Source organism: Carcharodon carcharias, chromosome 13 (genome assembly GCF_017639515.1).
Source record: "Carcharodon carcharias isolate sCarCar2 chromosome 13, sCarCar2.pri, whole genome shotgun sequence".
NCBI classification, from domain to species: Eukaryota; Metazoa; Chordata; class Chondrichthyes; order Lamniformes; family Lamnidae; genus Carcharodon; species Carcharodon carcharias.
This window is the reverse complement of record NC_054479.1, coordinates 97,098,041-97,116,449: the sequence shown is the minus strand read 5'-3', so window position 1 is coordinate 97,116,449 and position 18,409 is coordinate 97,098,041. Positions and strand designations below refer to the sequence as shown.

Below are 18,409 nucleotides of genomic sequence, written 5' to 3'. Positions count from 1 at the left end.
GAATGTTTTTTTTTATTCTTATCTTCCCTCTCCATTTCCAGTCATATATTAACATTACAGAGTTTTGCTTGTTGAATCATATGGAAATCCAAGAATTTCACAGATTGTAATCTTATGATTTTTCTTCCAGCAAGTGGGAAGATGACTAGCACAAAACATTCTGCGGTCCCCACAAATACAGCAAGAAAATTAAATGTTTTACTTGTGTGATTTATCATCTCTGCAGAACTTTATGCAGCAAAGTTACATTCTGACAAAATGTTGAGAGCGATTTCCTAAAATGCCGGTTGTGGATCATTTTGCCTGTGTGGATGGAAAGATACATAAGTGGCTTGGGGCAGAGAACAATACATTGAAAGAATGGACAGACATCTATAGTTTAGAACAATAAAATGTTCTGAAATAGAAATGCACAATTTGACTTTCCTATTTCTAAGGGATGAATAATATTGTTTTATATTTGCTGTGACAAAAAATAGACAATGGTAGCTTTCAGATTTTAAATGTTAATCTGCGTAGTCCTTGCTTTGTTTCAGGTTTCCAGTTCAAAGATTCTTCTTAATAAAAAATGTACAGCTTACTTTTCTCCTGTACAAAAGGTTCAGAATGCTGGCACAAAGATGACAAAGTGTTTCCTGATTTTAACTTAGGCTTGTGTGTCAGATGTTGAATGATCGCTAAAAATAAACTATGATGTGTTTTCAAGTGTCACAGCTAAATTTATTATCCAGTCAGGGAACAGTTCCATTTGGTGTTCTATAATAAATACTTGCATGTGTCCATTCCACTCCTAGCTTTGTTTCCCAACTAAGAGAGAAGTCTGATTGTCATAAGAAAGGTAAGAATTGTTCAAACATTTATTACAAATTCGAATGAAAGTTAGTAACATATCAATCAATGCACTAAAAAAGAGAAAGCTTTGGGAAATTAGGTTATACATCCCATAGTTTTGCACTGGTAATTAAAGTGTAACAAGTTATTGTTTTCAGTCATTTGCATTTAGGATCAGATTAAATAAATGGTAAAAATAATATATATTGATAATAGATGTTTGCTATTCATGTTAGAAATAGCTAGTGTGGTACAGCATTACCCAATTAACCATCACACATTATTACAAATAAAACATTTTTTGAATGAGAATTGAATCTTGGCAACCAGAAATATTAGTGTTCAGTGAAAGCAGAAATTAATGTCACTGACAGAACCCAGTAGTGACTGATGTATAAAAAAATCACTTTGAAATAATCAAAGAATTAGTTACTGAAAAAAATATTGATTTATAAGTTTTAAGAATAATTCCATTAAATGGCTGCAAAATTACAGGCAGTGAGCAGATAGCATCTGAGCTATCATTCAAGAAGGGGCATCCACTCTGCAGCTCTTGAGCCATTATAATCTGACCTGTGAATCTCAATTTTATTTGCACATATATTTTTCTGGTTGGTTTCTGAACTTTGGGATTTTGCAAAGTATTTTTTTTAGCACTGTTGCCTCATTTGTGAATAAATCCTAAAGCAGAACAGGTGTGTTAATAGCAACAGTGGGAACATGGGTTTAAACTTCAAATGTGGCCCCCGAGACTGCATGGTACACAAATATATTGCTCACAAAGATTAGAGACACATGAATTAGAAAATGAGGCATGATTGAACCTTTTAGTTGAAATGTTTTCTATCATTGCTCTGTGGTATCCTAGGAAATGTAACTATCAATCTAATGCATCTGTAATACGTTTAACTACTCTTTCTTATATTTATATGAATCAGCGGTGAAATCAAATGAGTGCTTTCTCACTCATGAATTGATTTATCCCTTTTTAATCAAAGGAGGGGTTTCTACTTGGACAAAGACAGGTTTTGGAACCAAAAGGGTATAATACTCCTAGTCACTAGATGGCACATTTGACTAAAATCACGGCTTCAGAAAGGGGTGTTCAATTTCATATATATTTCAGTTTTGTCAGATAATTGACATACCACCATCTTTCACACTGCAATAACAGCCAACACATGGTACACATTAATGGTTGGTGGTAGAAGATAATTATGAATTTTTGATGGGAGTAATTTTAACCTAATTCATTAGGCAAGAAGCCCATAGAGTTTGCTGGAATGCTGGCTGATGTTGGCACCCCGGCTGATATTATTCTCCATTGACTTCAATAGAGAGTAAAAATGGGAGGGGTATTAAATTGGATCCAATCCTGTCAGTTTCAAGATGGTTGGGTTAGTTAAAATTGTTCCCCTTAGTGTCAGCCATGGTATCAATGCCATCACTGTACATCCAACTTTTGGAACTTTTACCCCTACTCCTATGTCTTATGTTCTTAACTTTCAATTTATCTATCCAGTAAGCAGCTGAGCCAAACCACCAGATTCACTCAGTGGTCATTACTGAGTAAACTGATCACAACTGGAGAAGTTATAGGACCCTAAAAGTTAGCTTCAATGTTTCTGGGTTCAGGGTGGAAAATTCAACAGAGTCGCCCTTCCTATTTCCATTCAACGACCTCTGCTGGAATGTGTATGGAAGTCGAGTGACGATAGGATTGGGCTTGTCTGAAATGCTCCATATCTTCAAATAGCTTGATAAGACACTCTTGTCAAGGCTCATACATGGAGAATGGCAATTTTAGTGAGGCATAAAATTAAACGCAAACAAAAAGTCAGCACTTTCAGGCATTGGGGAAGAGAATGAAATCAATGGGTAAATTGATTTTAAAAACCTTAAAATTTAAAAGAATTATCTCCCTAGGTTGACAGGCTGTAAATGATGAGGAGCTACAAGAATCAGTACTTGGGCCTCAGCTACTTACAATCTATGTTATTGCAAAGGCAGGGTTTTATAAGGTTGTTTTGTTCTGTGAATGTGTTTTTCGGGTAAATTGGAAGAATGAAGGAGGTCAGTGAGCCTGGGTGCTTTAGCTGTTAAAGGTTGTCATACTTGGAAGAAGATGCACAATATTCACACCAGTAAATAGTGGCCAGAGCAGCTGCACTGATGGTGGGTAGACTTTTAGTGTCCAAGTTCCAAAGAGGTGTTAGGAATATCAGGTTTTGTAAACAGCTATACTTTAAACTGTCTATTTAATTCCAAGATAGAATTAAGTTGGGGGATCTAGAGGATAGTTAATTAGCACCTCTGCCTGGATACAAGGCCCACGTGCTTCATGTTGCCACAGAGATGGGCTTAGAGAGGGGAAAAGTCCATAGAAATCCATTCTAGGATTGAGTTACAGGTTTTCCTAAAAATATCACTGAACCTCACAGACAAGGTCAATGTGCTAGAGTCCTAGAGAGAGAGAACAAATAAGAAATAAGTTTTCATTGTTCATCATGTAAAATGTGGGTGGGAGTTTGTGCTCAGATTCAAGAAACCAAGGTCATGGGGGTTTACACAAAGCTGGATGATTCACCTAGCTTTGGCTAGCAGGAAGGATCTTCAGAATAACCCATACCATGAAAAGAAAGAACGGAGCTAAGAATCACTTGGATTGCCTCCTGGAGAATGAAGTGTCTACTTAAGGGACAGATTAAGGAATAACCATAGAGAGAGATTTTTTTTAGCTATTTTAATTGTTAAATGGGATATATTTTCTGTAGTTTACAGTATAAATTATCGACTGAAGTACTGTTTAGTCAATATCACTTTTAGTTTGAGTGTTAACAGTAACGTCTTAAAATTTGAAATCTTGTCACATGATCCTTTCTAACATTTACTGGAAGTTCTGATTTCTTTTTTTAAAAAAATATTGGTCTCTACAGGGATCATAACAATGTCAGTCATTTAGATGATGGGACCAAGTGTAAGGTGTTCAAGCTTGCTGATGTCACAGAGCTGGGCGGGAAAGTAAGCGGTGAGGAGGATGCAAGAGGCTACAAAGGGATATAGACACATTAATTGAGTGGGCAAGAATGTGGCAGGTGGAATATAATGTGGAGAAATGTGAAATTACCTACTTTGGTAGGAAGAACAGAAGTGTAAATATTTTTTAAAAAGTGAGAGACTGGGAAATATTGGTACTCAGGTGTCCTTTTATAAAAATCACAGAAACCTAGCATGCAGATTTAGCAAGCAGTTATGCTGTATTACAAAGGGATTAGAATTTAAGAATAAGTCATGCTGCATTTATACAGGGCCTTGGGCAGCCCATACCTGGAGTACTGTGTACAGTTTTGGTCTCCTTAACAAGGGAAAAATACATTTGACATGGATGGAACACAAAAAATGCTCATGAGACTGATTCCTGGAAAGAGGAGGAAAGATTGAATAGACTAGACCTACATTTCCTAAAGTTTAGAAGAGTGCTAGGTGATCTAATTGAAACATATAAAATTCTTGAGGAACTTAACAAGGTAGATGCTGAGAAGCTGTTTCCCTGACTTAGGAGTCTAGAACGAGGGATCACAGTCTCAGAATAAGGGGGTCAGCCATTTAGAACCAAGTTGAGGAGAAAAATCTTCACTCAAAGGTTTGTGCATCTTTGGAATTCTCTATTCCAGAGAGCTGTGGAGGCTCAGTCAGTGGGTATGATTAGGATGGAGAGTGATAGATTTTTAGTTAAGGAAATTACAGGATATGGGATATGATGGGAAAGTGGAGTTGAGATAGAAGATGATCTTGTTTTTGGCAGAACAGGCTCGAAGGGCTGAATGGCCTACTTTTCTCCCATTTCTGCAGTTCTTATATTCAATCATTCAGTAAGTTTATTTTGTAAGTAGCTAAGCCATAAGGATAAGGAAGTCCCTAGGCCGAATTATCTTATTTCTACTGAGTTAGTCAGTTTTAGCTAAGGCGTGGGCAATGAGGCTGCAATTTGTCTTAATGCCATTGCATCCTTTAGTTACCCAGGCACATCTCCTGAAGTGTACGTAAATGAACATCAGCTGAAGGAAGGATTGGGCTCAACTGTGAAGGTCCAATAGAATAGTACGTTCAGTCTCATTGCCATGGCTCAAAAATGAACAGTCGCCATTGGGTGAGATGTGGTTAAGTGAGCAGCAGTGCTCATTGGTCTTCATTAGAAAGGATACATAGCAGAAACAAAAACAAAGTTCAAAGGAAAAACTCTCCAGTAGCCAACAGTACAACCTTTACATCTCTATAAAAGGAAAAGAAACAACCATCAGTTCTTTACTGTCAAAGCTGATGAAAAACATGATTCTGCTGAGCATTCTTGCACAAAACTCTCCTATGTAACAATGGATCTGTACAACCATGGCTTCTAACTCATGCTATTGTTTGAGGCAATTCCAAGTTGTGCAGTATGGGTTCTGAAAGCATAGTTTGCAGAAGGTATAGAGATCTGGAACTTAATTCCTAGAGAATTTATTTCCTGTCATAGTCCAGAATTATAATCCTGTGACTGAATATTACCTCAGAAGTACAAGTTTCTATTCAAAAAAAGTTACACATTTCAGAGCATACAATAGATGCCGTAGGTTCTGAGACTAAATAGCTAGCAATGAACAGATAATTATATACAGGGGTATGGGGCTGAATTTCCTCAGAGCTGATCCCATTATCCCATCATCATTTTTTCTAAAGTTCAGTGGGGTGGATGGAAGCTCCAAGTAAATTCACTCCATTGTCTACATTTTAAAGAGCAGCTATAGGTCCTGTTATGCACCCTACCTGACTATATTTTGTTCAAAAAATACAGGCCTAGTTTTGAATAAAACTGATTAGATGCTTCAAAGGTATTGTTCAGATATGAAACTAAATATCTTAATGAACTCAGCGCCTGCCAATTAATCATATATTTGGATTTCATAACAACTAACACTGTTTAGCTTACTTGCAATATAGAGAGCAGTGACTTACAGAGATAAAGGTTGGGAAAAGGGAGAAAGAAGAAAGCACTTCAATGCACAGAGTAATTCTATACTGTGACTTAAAGGTGCTTTTATATTCATGCTTACAGGTTCCAAGCATGAGTTATGTACAGTTGGTTACAAATCAAACATGGGGGCACCTCAATATTGTGCGACATCCATGCTAATACTGCCACGCATTCCAAGTATGGGTTTCGTGCAACCAGCTGCAAGCCATATTGTAAGGTGCTTTTATACTGCACTAGATCTACTCTACAATGCTGCGAAGTTCCCGAAGTACAGGATTTATGCAGCTAAATGTAAAACTGCTGCGACTCATTAATATTGAAAGATCAATGTAATATTAAAGCACCTTGAAGCTGTTAGAGAAGAGCATAAAAGGAAACTAAGGAGAGGCTGAAAAATAGAATGTGATATATACAAGAAATAGAAGTGAAGAGAATATGAAAATAAATAAGAGAAAATAACAAAAGTCTGCTTTTCAGGAAAGCGAATCTATCGAAGGAATGATGTACTATTGTATAATCTAGGATGACAGTTCAGAAAGTAAGAAGAATCGTAACCTGAAAATATTTGAGATGTTCTGAGATGAGAAGGAAAAAAAAGATAGTGGTTGGAATCACCCCACATTTGCACTAAGTGTGGTAGCAGGCGGGAAGAAAGATGTTTTACCCGCTGGCCTCAATGGCGGGTTTTCGTGCCATATCATCCCATTCCTGGCGTGTCCCATCTCATTAATGACGCATTCCCAGGAAACACACTGGATTGCGGGCGGGGAGGCCTCTGATTTGTCTGCCCGTGGTCACCTCAGGCCTTCAATAATCCGGGTGCTATATTTAAAGGGCGTATCTGCACAGAGCTAGTGCTCTCAAAGGCATCAGAAGCTGCTGGAAAGTCATGGCTGCCAAAGGGAAGAAACATGCTGCCCCTAAATTTAGCAATGCCTTCTTCGGGCACCTAGTGGACACAGTGGAGGCCCACCATGAAGTCCTCTACCCCCACTCTGGGCAAAGACCAGCAAGCAAGGTAACCAATCCAGCATGCAGGGCAGTGGCAGCAGTGGTCAGCACTAATGCTCTGCAAAATTGGACAGTCACCCAGTGCCACAAGAGGATGAATGATCTCCTCCATTCCGCCAGGGTAAGTCACTCTTCTCATCACTCTCAACTCTCACACATATAAACCCTTCACACACCCACAGGGATCTCGCTTACTGCCAGTTTAAGGGACATCACCATTCACTCTCTTACACATAGCTTCATCTGCCTTGAGGATCATGTCCTCATTCCATCCATGGCACCACTCACCACACAAGCATCCTACTCATCGGACCTGGCAGGCATCCTGCTTACACTCTCTCCATCTATACTGATGCAGGACCAGCTGACACACACCAAAAGAGAGAGGTTGCAGATGGGTGGAGGAACGCCCGACATCAAGGTCCTCACAGACTTTGAAATTAGAGGCATCCAGCTGGCTGTCAATGATCTGTGCTGACGGTGAGGTTGGCAGTACTCAACCAAATGATGATCCAACAATGCAACATCCATTAGATTACCATGCTGTGAGTCAGTTCCCCTGTTCCACAGTCTCCTACCATGACTAATTATCTCCCCTTGTTTTCACAGGCACATCTGGGAAACAGCTGAGGGGGTTCATGAGCTAGGTCCTCGACTCAAGCCCTGAAGAAATCACCAGCTACCCTTTCTCCTTATGGAGTCAGCCAGTGGCCCTCGGGCAACCACAGAAAAGAGGATCATCCGGTGCACACCCTGGGGCCATCCCACAAGGTGACTCTGGGAGCGCTTGGCTCATATGACTCCCCTCTTCCTGTGACCCCAGCAGCTCCAGTTCTACAGGTCAAGGAGGGTGTCACTGCCACACAGCAGGGCCCCGAAAGCAGGCCAGGGCCCACCATGTCTCAACCTTCCAAAGGAAGATGTACTTCCACAGCCTGGGCACGGGTGTTAATTACTTGTACATAATGTTCACTATTGAAAATAAACTCCCAAAATTGTCTCCTTGCCTATGTCTCCTTGTACTGATGAGCAGTGTTCGTTGTCCCTCAGATGTGAAATCTTAGTTCCTGCATGAGATACAGTCAGGTGTCTCAGTCCAGGGCCTCTTCCCTGTGCAGTGCATAACCTTCAGACCAAAGTGATGGTCTGGCTTCACACTCACTGGATACATTAATGGCGCCTTCACCTTGATGGTGCTCGTCATTGCTCCAGAATGTAGTGGGCAGGCGCCACAGAGTTCCGTCATTCTCTCTGTGTGCTCTCAGCACCTTTGAGGTGGGACTGGCCCCCTATCTCGTCAACATCTGTAACCAATGATGCTGTGCTCCTGAAGGGAACAGGTGGTGAAGGTAGACAAAGGATCAGGTGCTTTTAAAGTTTCATAGCTGCGTCTCCATGATATGACCCTGATCACAGAGCGTAAGTGAGCTGCTCTCAGCCAGACAGGAGTCAAACATTCACAGAGGCTATGTGAAGATGTATGAAACATTCTCACTGTATGCCGTCATCATCCTCCTGGAATCTAGCGACTATTAGGGCCTCCTCTGTGTCTCCATGACAGAAGGCTGAGCGCTGAGGGTATGTGTGCTACCATCAGCCACAAAGGATCCAAAGGTCCATAGATGCAAGGTGAGGATGTCAAGACTGTCCCCATTGCATCTCGCCATCATCCTCTATGAAGCTTGCAGCTATTAGGGCCTCCCGAGCATTCCTGCCTTGTCTGGCCAGTGCGATGATCATCACCGTTATCCCCTTTGACATCCTCCTCATCGGAGGAGACTTGCAGTTCTTCCATCTCCCCCTTAGCCAGGTCCTCCCTCCTCTCCAGGTTGTGGAGCGTGCAGTAAGCAACAATGATGCACGACACCCTCGGTGGACTGTATTGCAGTACTCCAGCAGACCTGTTGAGGCACCGGAACCTCATTTTCAAGATGCCTGTAGCTTGCTCCACCGAAGTCCGGGTTGCGGTATGAAACTCGTTGTACCATCACTCTGCTGTCGTCTGAGGCCGCCGCACAGGCATCATCAGCCATGTCCTCTGTGGGTAGACCTTGTCCCCGAGGAGCCAACCCTGCAGCCTCTCTGGACCCTGGAAGATGTCAGGAATCTGAGACCTGCTAAGGATGTAGGAGCCATGGACACTCCCTGGGAATCATGCGCAGGCCTGCAGCATGTGTTTGTGGTGGTCGCACACCAGCTGAACATTCAGCGAGTGGAAGCCCTTGCAGTTGACATAGTTGACTGCTTGTTGCCACAGAACCTAAGCACCACATGAATGTAGTCGATGGCGCCCTGCATCTGTGGAAAAAATGAGATCTGCGCAAATCCAGTACTCTTGCTTCCTGGCTTTCCTGATCCCAGTCGAAATGCACAAAGTTCTGTGCCTTCGCGAAAATGTTATCCATGACCTCCTGGATGCACCTGTGCATAGAGGCTTGCGAGATCTGTCACAGGTCACCTGTGGAGCCCTGGAAGGAGCCACTGGTGTAAAATTTGAGCGCTGTGGTCACTTTCGCGGACACTGGCAGTGGATGTCCTCCATATCCCCACAGCACCAAATCCTGCAGCAGGTGGCATATGTAACTGATCAGTTCCCTAGACATGCACAGTCTTTGGTGAAACTGGTCCTCAGTCATCTGCAGGAATGACAAGCGCCATCTATAGACCCTGGGTCTAGCAAAGCGCCTACGATCAATGGCTCTCTGTGGATCTTTGGCTACGTGCGCAGCAGGCCCTGCTGCCCCTTCATCTTGAGGATGGTGCTCCTCCCTTTGTCGAGCCAGGCAATTCCGTCGCTCTCTTCTTCTTCTCTGGTCTCTGTAAGCCATGAGGAACACTACTAAATTACCAGGCTCCATGATCCTGATGTTCTCCTCCTGCAGGATCAAAGAGAAAGATGCATGGGTTAGCATGAGTTTCCTAACTTGGTTAAGTCTGAAGGCCCCTTCACACATGCAGGAGAGTGCTGGCCACCACTTGGATGGCAAGTGTGTAGTGCACTGGTCAAAACCCCACCCACATCTGCCTCACTCCACTTGACCGATTGGCAGCAGCTTTGGCAACTGGACTGCATGATGTGCTCTTAGCTCAGGCACAGGCATCCTCCTAACCCACACTGCAAGACTGCGCTGTTAGTTTGAACCATGTGGGATACTGGTCCAAACATTAATAAAGACATTGTAAGGGGCTGTGAGCACCTCCACCAGTGATTTTGCCATGCCCCCCTTTCGCAAGGGATTGGAAGTACACAAGCACATGCTTGGGGGGGGGGGGGGGGGGGGGGTGTTGGGGGGGGGCGAGTGGGGGGAAGGGGCGGTGAGGGATGCGGCCATACACTTGGAAAAGCTTGTCAAAAGTGAGCATTCTTCTGCAGCTGAGACTGGCTCAGCTGCAGCTCCACTGAGATGTTTGGACTCGGGCCTCTGAAGCTTTTCTGCCCACTCAAGCAATGCAAAGCATGAAAGTGCCTCCAAAAGCTCAGAACTTTTCACTCCTCCAATTGCTGCCACCTAAAACGCACATTAATTTGCAGTCTGTGCCTGAGGAGTGAAAAGTTCTGAGCTTTTGGAGGCACTTTCATGCTTTGCATTGCTTGAGTGGGCAGAAAAGCTTCAGAGGCCCGAGTCCAAACATCTCAATGGAGCTGCAGCTGAGCAGTCTCAGCTGCAGAAGGATGCTCACTTTTGACAAGCTTTTCCAAGTGTATGGCCACATCCCTCACCGCCCCTTCCCCCCACTCGCCCCCCCCCAACCCCCCCCCAAGCATGTGCTTGTGTACTTCCTTCAGTCTGTGCTGCCTTGCCCCACACACTGCCCCATTCTGACCCACATTGCAGCCCTTGCCCTGGCACCGTACTGAAAGCGAGCCATGAAAAAGCAGCGTGCCTCTTCCTTGATGTCCTACGGGCGATGCTCATGAGCGCTGCACAAGGTTGTGTGCACTCACCTCTGAGTTCCCCTCGATGTTCAGGGTACCAGATGCACACCTCTTAAAGGCAGTTGTGAAGCACGCCATTCTGAAGTCACTGAATTTTGACCTCCTCGCCATAATGTCCCCGCCATGATGCCTGACGCCAACGGGGCCGAGAAATTCCAGCCACTGGCTATATCTTAGTTCACACAAATAGACAAGTGGCAGGAAAAGGAAAAACTGCATTAGCACAGAAACCAGAGAGATGTAGAAAAGCAATGGTCACAAGAATCACCGAAATAATTCTAAACTGGAAGTGTTGTTGTTAATATTCTTTGACAGTACTTAACTTATTGCTATGTTTCTTTTCCAATTCCTGACACTGAGAAGTGAAAGGTGTACTTTAACAATGAACTATGGCCTGCTTTGACACTTGCACTTCTAATTGCTTAAAGCATGAACCATTGGCAGCAGGTATAATAACATCTCTTGTTGCTGTTCCAGGTCTAAAGCCACAACTCCAAAATGTCTGATCAGTAAGTTTTGTTTTTTTCCTTACATTGAAATAAGATTTCTTTCTAAGATTGCTACCTAAAATTCAAGCATTTGAAATCTTTAAATTCAATACTAGTGTCTGTGCTGCCAATCTTGGCAGGCAATATGATCCCAGAAATTAGCGCCTGCCAGAAGGAAAAAACAGTTCTGATCAGTACTCTTATTTCCCAGTTTTTACTGGTGTTCCATTTTAAAGTATACAAGACCAGTTCGGATCAGTATTCTTATTTCCCAGGTATTACTGTTTTTTCATTCTGGGCTGCACTCCGCTGAATGAGTTTCATCCGATAATATGGGTACAGTTCATTTAAATATTTTTATGGTGCACCCCTTGCTGATAGGCTGGGAGTCAAGTCTATGTTATAAGGAACCAGTAACTGTTTAAGGATTGCTGACTACCCTTCAAACAGTGTTTTTTAAATGAATGACTTGGGGCAGAATAACCCCTTTCACATGTTGGTCTTTGGAGGTCAACAGTATGAGGTACATCAATAAAGGGTGGTCCTAATAGAAGAAATGGTTCACACAAGGAAATGTCACTTTCTTGTCAGCCTTCACTGAAGAACCATTCCAAGTGTGCTGTTTTCCTGTTGTACAGCTCATAGAAGCTGGGCCCTGTTGAGCCTTGTTCCCAGTCCACTATATGCTAGCTGAGCACATTGGTCATGCGCAGAACATATCGGACACAGAGGAGGCCTTGCCTGAAGCACCACAATCCTCTGCTTCTTGAGAGTGGTGCACTTTTAAGTCTTTGGTGAATTAATGCGTCCAACGCAAATCTGTACCTGAACAACTGTAGATAAAAAATCCATGGCACGCAATTTTAAAAAGGTAAAGGCTATAAGATAACTTGTTAGTTTATTCCCGGCCACAGTAAGTGCACTCATTCCTCTTACCTTGAGAGGTACACATAAAACTGTGTAGTATTTGACTTACCCCATTTCACAGTCTCCAACTCAATTTTTGAGCAGTAATATAAAGTTATCAACAGTAATGTAGGAGAATAGGATTGCTTTAAAACTTAAAAAATATATTTGGAATGCTATTCTTTTCTAATTATCATGATGTTCTCTCTGACACTTCTCTCTTTCTCTCTTTTTCAGGGAAGAGGTAAGCATTTTAACAGACCTGTCACTGTGTCTGTGGCAGTGGTATTTCTGATTGTTCGCATTTTGTTGCTTATAATTAAAAAAATTTGGATCAGTTTCGACTGTCCTCTAACAATTAAAATTTTAATTTGTACCACTAAAATGTAAAATTTGTACCAGTTTTGACAATTCTCTAACAATTGGATCTATAATATTTTTACAGTTTGAGGAAGAGATTATTGAGGAACCGGAAGAGCCTGAAGAAGTAATTGAGCCGGAGCCGGAGCCGGAGCCAGAGCCACCGAAACCGGCGCCTCCTCCTAAAGTTGCTCCACCGCCAAGAGCTCCAATGGTTCAGAAAGAGGCAATTGTCAAAGTATGCACTCAACTTCCATGTGCTTCCCTCAATGAGATAGTCGTGCTATTTCCAATCGTATTCTATTTTCTCACTATTTTTATTCTACACCATTTAAGGGAATAAGTGAATACATGTACTTATTGTTTAGGAGCCCGTGAATCACATAAATTCTGAAAAATTATACTAGAACTATAGGATTGCAAAGACTGAGGCTTTATCACACTTTTTATGTTAAAGATGTGCTATAGAAACAATATTTCCCCAGGCAGCCCTGCTGGGGCCGTGCAGTAGTATTCGCACTTTGCAATGGCACAAGACCACACTACACTGGATGAAATTTATCATCCTTTGGTTCAACCCATGAAGAATTGTCAGGCAAGGACTAGATTTTGGGTTAGGAAGTACTTATATATTTTTGACACAATTTGTCAGTGTTTCTAATAGCTTACAGAATGCCAGTCTGCTTTTCTCCAAAGAAAATTGACTTTCCATCGGCAAAAGTTGTGAAATATATTAAAATTAATAGTGTGGGGTGGAACTTTAACTCATTGACCAGAGTGGAGAAGAATGGGGTGCAGTGCCTTGAAATACAGCATTCCCCAACATGCTATGGGGTTTTCACTCCACAGTGTGCATGCGAGGCATTAATAGGTTCCCTATCCAGACGTCAGCCTGATTGACAGGCTTGGTTTCCAGATGGGTGGAGAAGGCTGCATGGCCACTCATCACCACCTCCACAAGTGCAATGAGCAATGGGAAACAACTGTTGGCCTTGCCAGGAATGCCCACATCCCATGAAAGAACTGAAAAAAAGAGGCTGGAGGAGCCCCAACCTCAGAAGTGGAGGATGGTGGGGGGAGGGGGGTGCAGAGGAGGAGGAGGAGGGGGGCGTAGAGCCATGAGGTGATCCTATCTGCGGTTGGGGAGCTGCAGTCAGGAGACTGAGTGAGTGATGGGAGAAGGTCAAGGCCTGAATGCAGAGGGACTGGAGGGCTCATTAGGGGTTTTGGATTGGAGTCCTCAGGGGAAGATCAGAGGCCAGTGGTCTCAGGCAGGATCAGCAGTGATCAGAAGAGTCACAGGATGTGTGTTTGCAGAGGGGTTAACATGACAGATACACTAGCAAGTAAGTGTAAATGCCTTCCACTTACCTCCAACAGTCCTCATTTCCCTGTAGCTGCTAGCTTTATGTAACCTGGCCACCCGGAATTAAATTTAAAAAGGTGCATAGATCTGAGGCACAAAGCATCATTATAATATTCAAATTGCTAATCCACCTCCTGAGAGTGGGTTGGCTGCCTGTCCCCAACCAACATCCATTAAAACTTGAACTGGGTGGATTAGAGGTGGGTTGGGATCAGGTTTCAGATTTTAATACTTTAACTTCTCATCCAATCCATTTTTGGGGGTCTCGAGTCTAATTAAAATTATGGAAAAGAAAATGGTATTTTTTCTATTAGTTCAGCCAAAATGATGAAGTAAAAGGAATTCAACAGAAATGTCTTTAAAAAAAGAATAGTTAGAATGTGGAACAAAACAAAAACAGAAATACCTGGAAAAACTCAGCAGGTCTGGCAGCATCGGCGAATAGCAAAGTTGACGTTTCGAGTCCTCATGACCCTTCAACAGAACTAAGTAAAAATAGGAGAAGGGTGAAATGGGGGGGGGGGGGAGAAGGGGGTGGTATGTGGTTGTAGGGACAAGCAAGCAGTAATAAGAGCAGATAATCAAAAGATGTCACAGACAAAAGAACAAAGAGGTGTTGAAGGTGGTGATATTATCTAAAAGAATGTGTTAATTAAGAGTAAATAGCAGGACAAGCAAGGTACAGATAGCTCTAGTGGGGATGGGGTGAAATAAGGCTAAAAGGGCATAAAAGGTATAGATAAATGATTGGTGGATTACATTTAAAAATAATGGAAATAGGTGGGAAAAGAAAAATCTATATAAATTATTGGAAAAAACAAAAAGGAGGGGGAAGAAATGGAAAGGGGGTGGAGATGGAGGAGGGAGTTTAAGATCTAATATGGTTGTACTCAATATTCAGTCCAGAAGGCTGTAAAGTGCCTAGTCAGAAGATGAGGTGCTGTTCCTCCCGTTTGCGTTGAGCTTCACTGGAACAATACAGCAAGCCAAGGACAGATATGTGGGCAAGAGAGCAGGGTGGAGTGTTAAAATGGCAAGCGACAGGGAGGTCTGGGTGATGCTTGCGGACAGACCGAAAGTGTTCTGCAAAGCGGTCACCCAGTCTGCGTTTGGTCTCTCCAATGTAGAGGAAACTGCATTGGGAGCAACGAATGCAGTAGATTAAGTTGAAGAAAGTGCAAGTGAAATGCTGCTTCACTTGAAAGGAGAAAGTTAGAATGTGGAACTTGTTCTGCAGGTAGCTGAAGTGAGTAACATAGATGCATTTAAAGGGAGGCTAGATTAACATATGAGTGAGAAAGGAATGAAAGGTTATGCTGATATAGAGGAGTGAGAGGAGGCTTGTGTGGAGCATGGGCCAGTTTGGCTGACAGATGTCTTTCTCTGCTGTACATTCTATGTAATTCTATGGAAGTTAATGACTTTCTATTTTTAACATCCGGCATTCATAATGTTAAGTCAGCTCATTAACCAGGTCACAAATAGGTGTGAATGAAAATATTTTACATATTTTCATACTTTCACAGGCCACTTTTTCTGAACACTAAGTTGGAAGTATGAATGCTTTGTGTCCACAATTTTGTACATATGTCATAGAGACACGGGGTAAATTCATCAACCACGCACTCACAGCCGCAAGGAATACATAAATTGAAGAATCAATACTAGGTAGTTCTATCTTGATTATAGTTCCTTTAAGTATGGCTCGTCATTGAGAATGTATGATCAGATGTATTTATCCAATGATGGTAAAGGCTTAACAGCACTTAAATAATCTGTTCTTATTTGCTTTTATTGTCAATAAAAGAGAAGTTGTAAGATCTCAGCATCACGCAAGCTCCACCTTAAGGTGAGATAAATTTGTTTTTCCCAGTTTATTATTCAGACAATATTTTTAAAAGTTTAGGTGTTAGTTATTATAATGCTTTTACTTATTAACAATATTCACACAGATTCTGATGCTGGGCAAAGCCAAAGAAGACCTAGAAAAAGAAATAGCTGAACGAAATGAAGAGAAGGAAAAATTCCTTGCAGAACGTGTACCTCCACTCAACTTCAGTGGCCTTTCTCTTACTGATTTGCAAGTGAGGCTGCATTTTGTACTGTATTTGCCATTTAAAACAGAAATGCATAACACTTACAACATATTAAGTTTGCTTAATATTTATTGGATCTGGGTGTTTTACCTGGACCTTCAAATGTGCAATCAGCTCAGTTTTTGACACAATAGGGGGAGTTTTCATGCCTAGACAGAAAGTGGTGGAGCACTCAGGCTGTCTGCTTGGCAGTTCCAGTGGGAGGCCCAGGCCATTTTAATGGCCGGGTCTTATAAAGTGCTACTGACAAGTTGTCTAACAAAGCCAGAAGCCCAGAAACAACTTGCTGGCTTTGGATGTTTAAAAATAAACCGACCTAGAGGCAGGCAGGTAAATTGTGGAGGATTCATGGATCATAATGAGGAGGGAATGCCTGAGCAAAACTTTCTTCATGTGGCCTTGCTCCACCATGCTGGATAAAGATAAGTTTTAAACATACCTGACTGGCTATCCTCCATGTTTTACTGAGTAGAGTGTTTATTTTGGACTCTCCACTCAGGCAATCAAAATTATATCGGCCTCCTAATATCATAGGGCCCTTATTTACATTTATCCATGAGGTTCCTATCCAAATCAGATGAGCTCTTAACTGCCCAAGATGGCCATGTTAAGATGGCTGCTGGGTGGGAAACGGGCACTACTTGGGTTTTACCTCCTGTTCCCTTGGGTGGGGTAAGTTAAAATTCATTCTGTGCTATTTCTGACAGATGAATCTGGGAGTTATATGTTATGATATTATTAAGAACATAAACATTACTTTGAGTAAGAATGTTGAATTAAATGGTTATGGAAAGTAACTGAGAAGATTGAGGGGAGGCCTAGTGGATGCGTTAAAGATGATGAAGGATCACAGTAAGATAAGTGGTGATAGATTGTTTCTACTGGTTGATAAGACAGTGACGAGAGGGAACAACTTCAATATAACCAAAAGTTTCCTCATAGCGAGAATGGTTAGAAAGTGGAATTCTCTGTCACAAACCTGTGTTGAAGTTCAAATTCCCCCTAGGCTATTTTTGACAGAGGCAAGTCCACTCTGAGTTATGCTTCATTAGTGAATGTTTTAAAAGGGAATTGGACAAATGGTTGACAAATATACATATTAAAGGTTACAGGATGTCATAATATAGGTAGGATTAGATGAGGTGGCATATGTGGAAATATTGACCAGAACTAACCTATCCTTATTGCAGAATTTGTGCAAAGAACTTCATCAGAGAATTGAGATTGTTGATGAAGAAAGGTATGACTTTGAGTTCAAAGCTGGCAAGAACAGCTATGAGGTACATGACAAATTTGACATATTTTAATCTCTGCATCCTTTCATCATAATACCATGGAAGTATCAACTTTAATATTTCACACGCATTTTTCTGCCAACAGATTCATGATCTGTCCCTGAAAATTCTTGACCTTAGAGGGAAGTTTAAGCGACCCACTTTGCGCAGGGTCCGTGTTTCTGCTGATGCTATGTTGCGTGCCTTGTTGGGTTCCAAGCACAAAGTATCTATGGATCTGCGAGCCAACCTGAAGTCAGTCAAAAAGGATGATGCAGAAAAGGTAATAATCAAATAATATCTCACACATTTCTGTATTTCCAGCTTGGTTATTTCTTGGGATTTTATTACGTTTGACATCTGCTTCAACAGTTCTGTTCATGCTTGCAATGAAAATATTTAGATGTTTATTTGAGATCTTTACTCTTAGATAGTCTTTAGGCATAGATTTGTGTAGCAACACAAATGTAGAAGTTAAATAATTACAGTAATTATGTTGGAAAGTCTTACTGTAACTTACACTTTCAGCAGGGAATTATATATAAACAGATAAACATAGAAATGGCTTGTTCTCTTTTGTGGGGATTAGGTCCTACTGCAGTTTGATCACTTTTGAACAGAGAATGCCTTGAACAAGCCTTAAGTGGCTTTGCCAGGCTTCCAATATGGCAAACTAACAGGCTGGATTCAGTCAATTATTGATTTTTTTTAGACCAAGTAACTTAATGTCTGCAGTATTTCTTCCAAAAACTTTACCTGCTTTATTCAATCTGAGTTGCATAAGAATCCAATCTGAATAAAACTGGTGATCAGGTGAGGAGTATGACAGGCAATCAATGCCATATTGCCCAACTTAGCACCACCATGCCCCGTAAAATTTTGCTCAATCTTAAACATTTTCTTCATCCTGATTCTAAACAATTATCTTTATTCTGAGCCTGTGACATTTTCAAACTCTCCACAGGAACGTAATGTTGAGGTGAGCGACTGGCGTAAGAACGTGGAAGCCAAGTCGGGCATGGAGGGTAGAAAGAAGATGTTTGATGCTGCTAACCAGTGAGTGTTACCAGGTTCAAAATACGTTAAATGTTATGGATTTAATAACATCAAAGATGTGATTTAATTT

The 18,409-nt window shown here is 41.8% G+C and overlaps 1 protein-coding gene across 1 annotated transcript in view; it reads left to right on the top strand.

Moving 5' to 3' along the window:
* Positions 1 to 767: 767 nt before the first annotated feature.
* The window catches only part of LOC121285767 (troponin I, slow skeletal muscle-like), a 17,979-nt gene continuing 337 nt past the window's right edge, over positions 768 to 18,409 (top strand). The window contains exons 1-9 of the mRNA XM_041202561.1: positions 768 to 838; positions 11,271 to 11,302; positions 12,425 to 12,431; positions 12,633 to 12,785; positions 15,721 to 15,762; positions 15,866 to 15,997; positions 17,200 to 17,289; positions 17,390 to 17,566; positions 18,248 to 18,339. Coding sequence (XP_041058495.1) covers positions 11,292 to 11,302; positions 12,425 to 12,431; positions 12,633 to 12,785; positions 15,721 to 15,762; positions 15,866 to 15,997; positions 17,200 to 17,289; positions 17,390 to 17,566; positions 18,248 to 18,339 — 704 coding nt within the window. The 5' untranslated portion in view covers positions 768 to 838; positions 11,271 to 11,291. The remainder of the gene's footprint in view (positions 839 to 11,270; positions 11,303 to 12,424; positions 12,432 to 12,632; positions 12,786 to 15,720; positions 15,763 to 15,865; positions 15,998 to 17,199; positions 17,290 to 17,389; positions 17,567 to 18,247; positions 18,340 to 18,409) is intronic.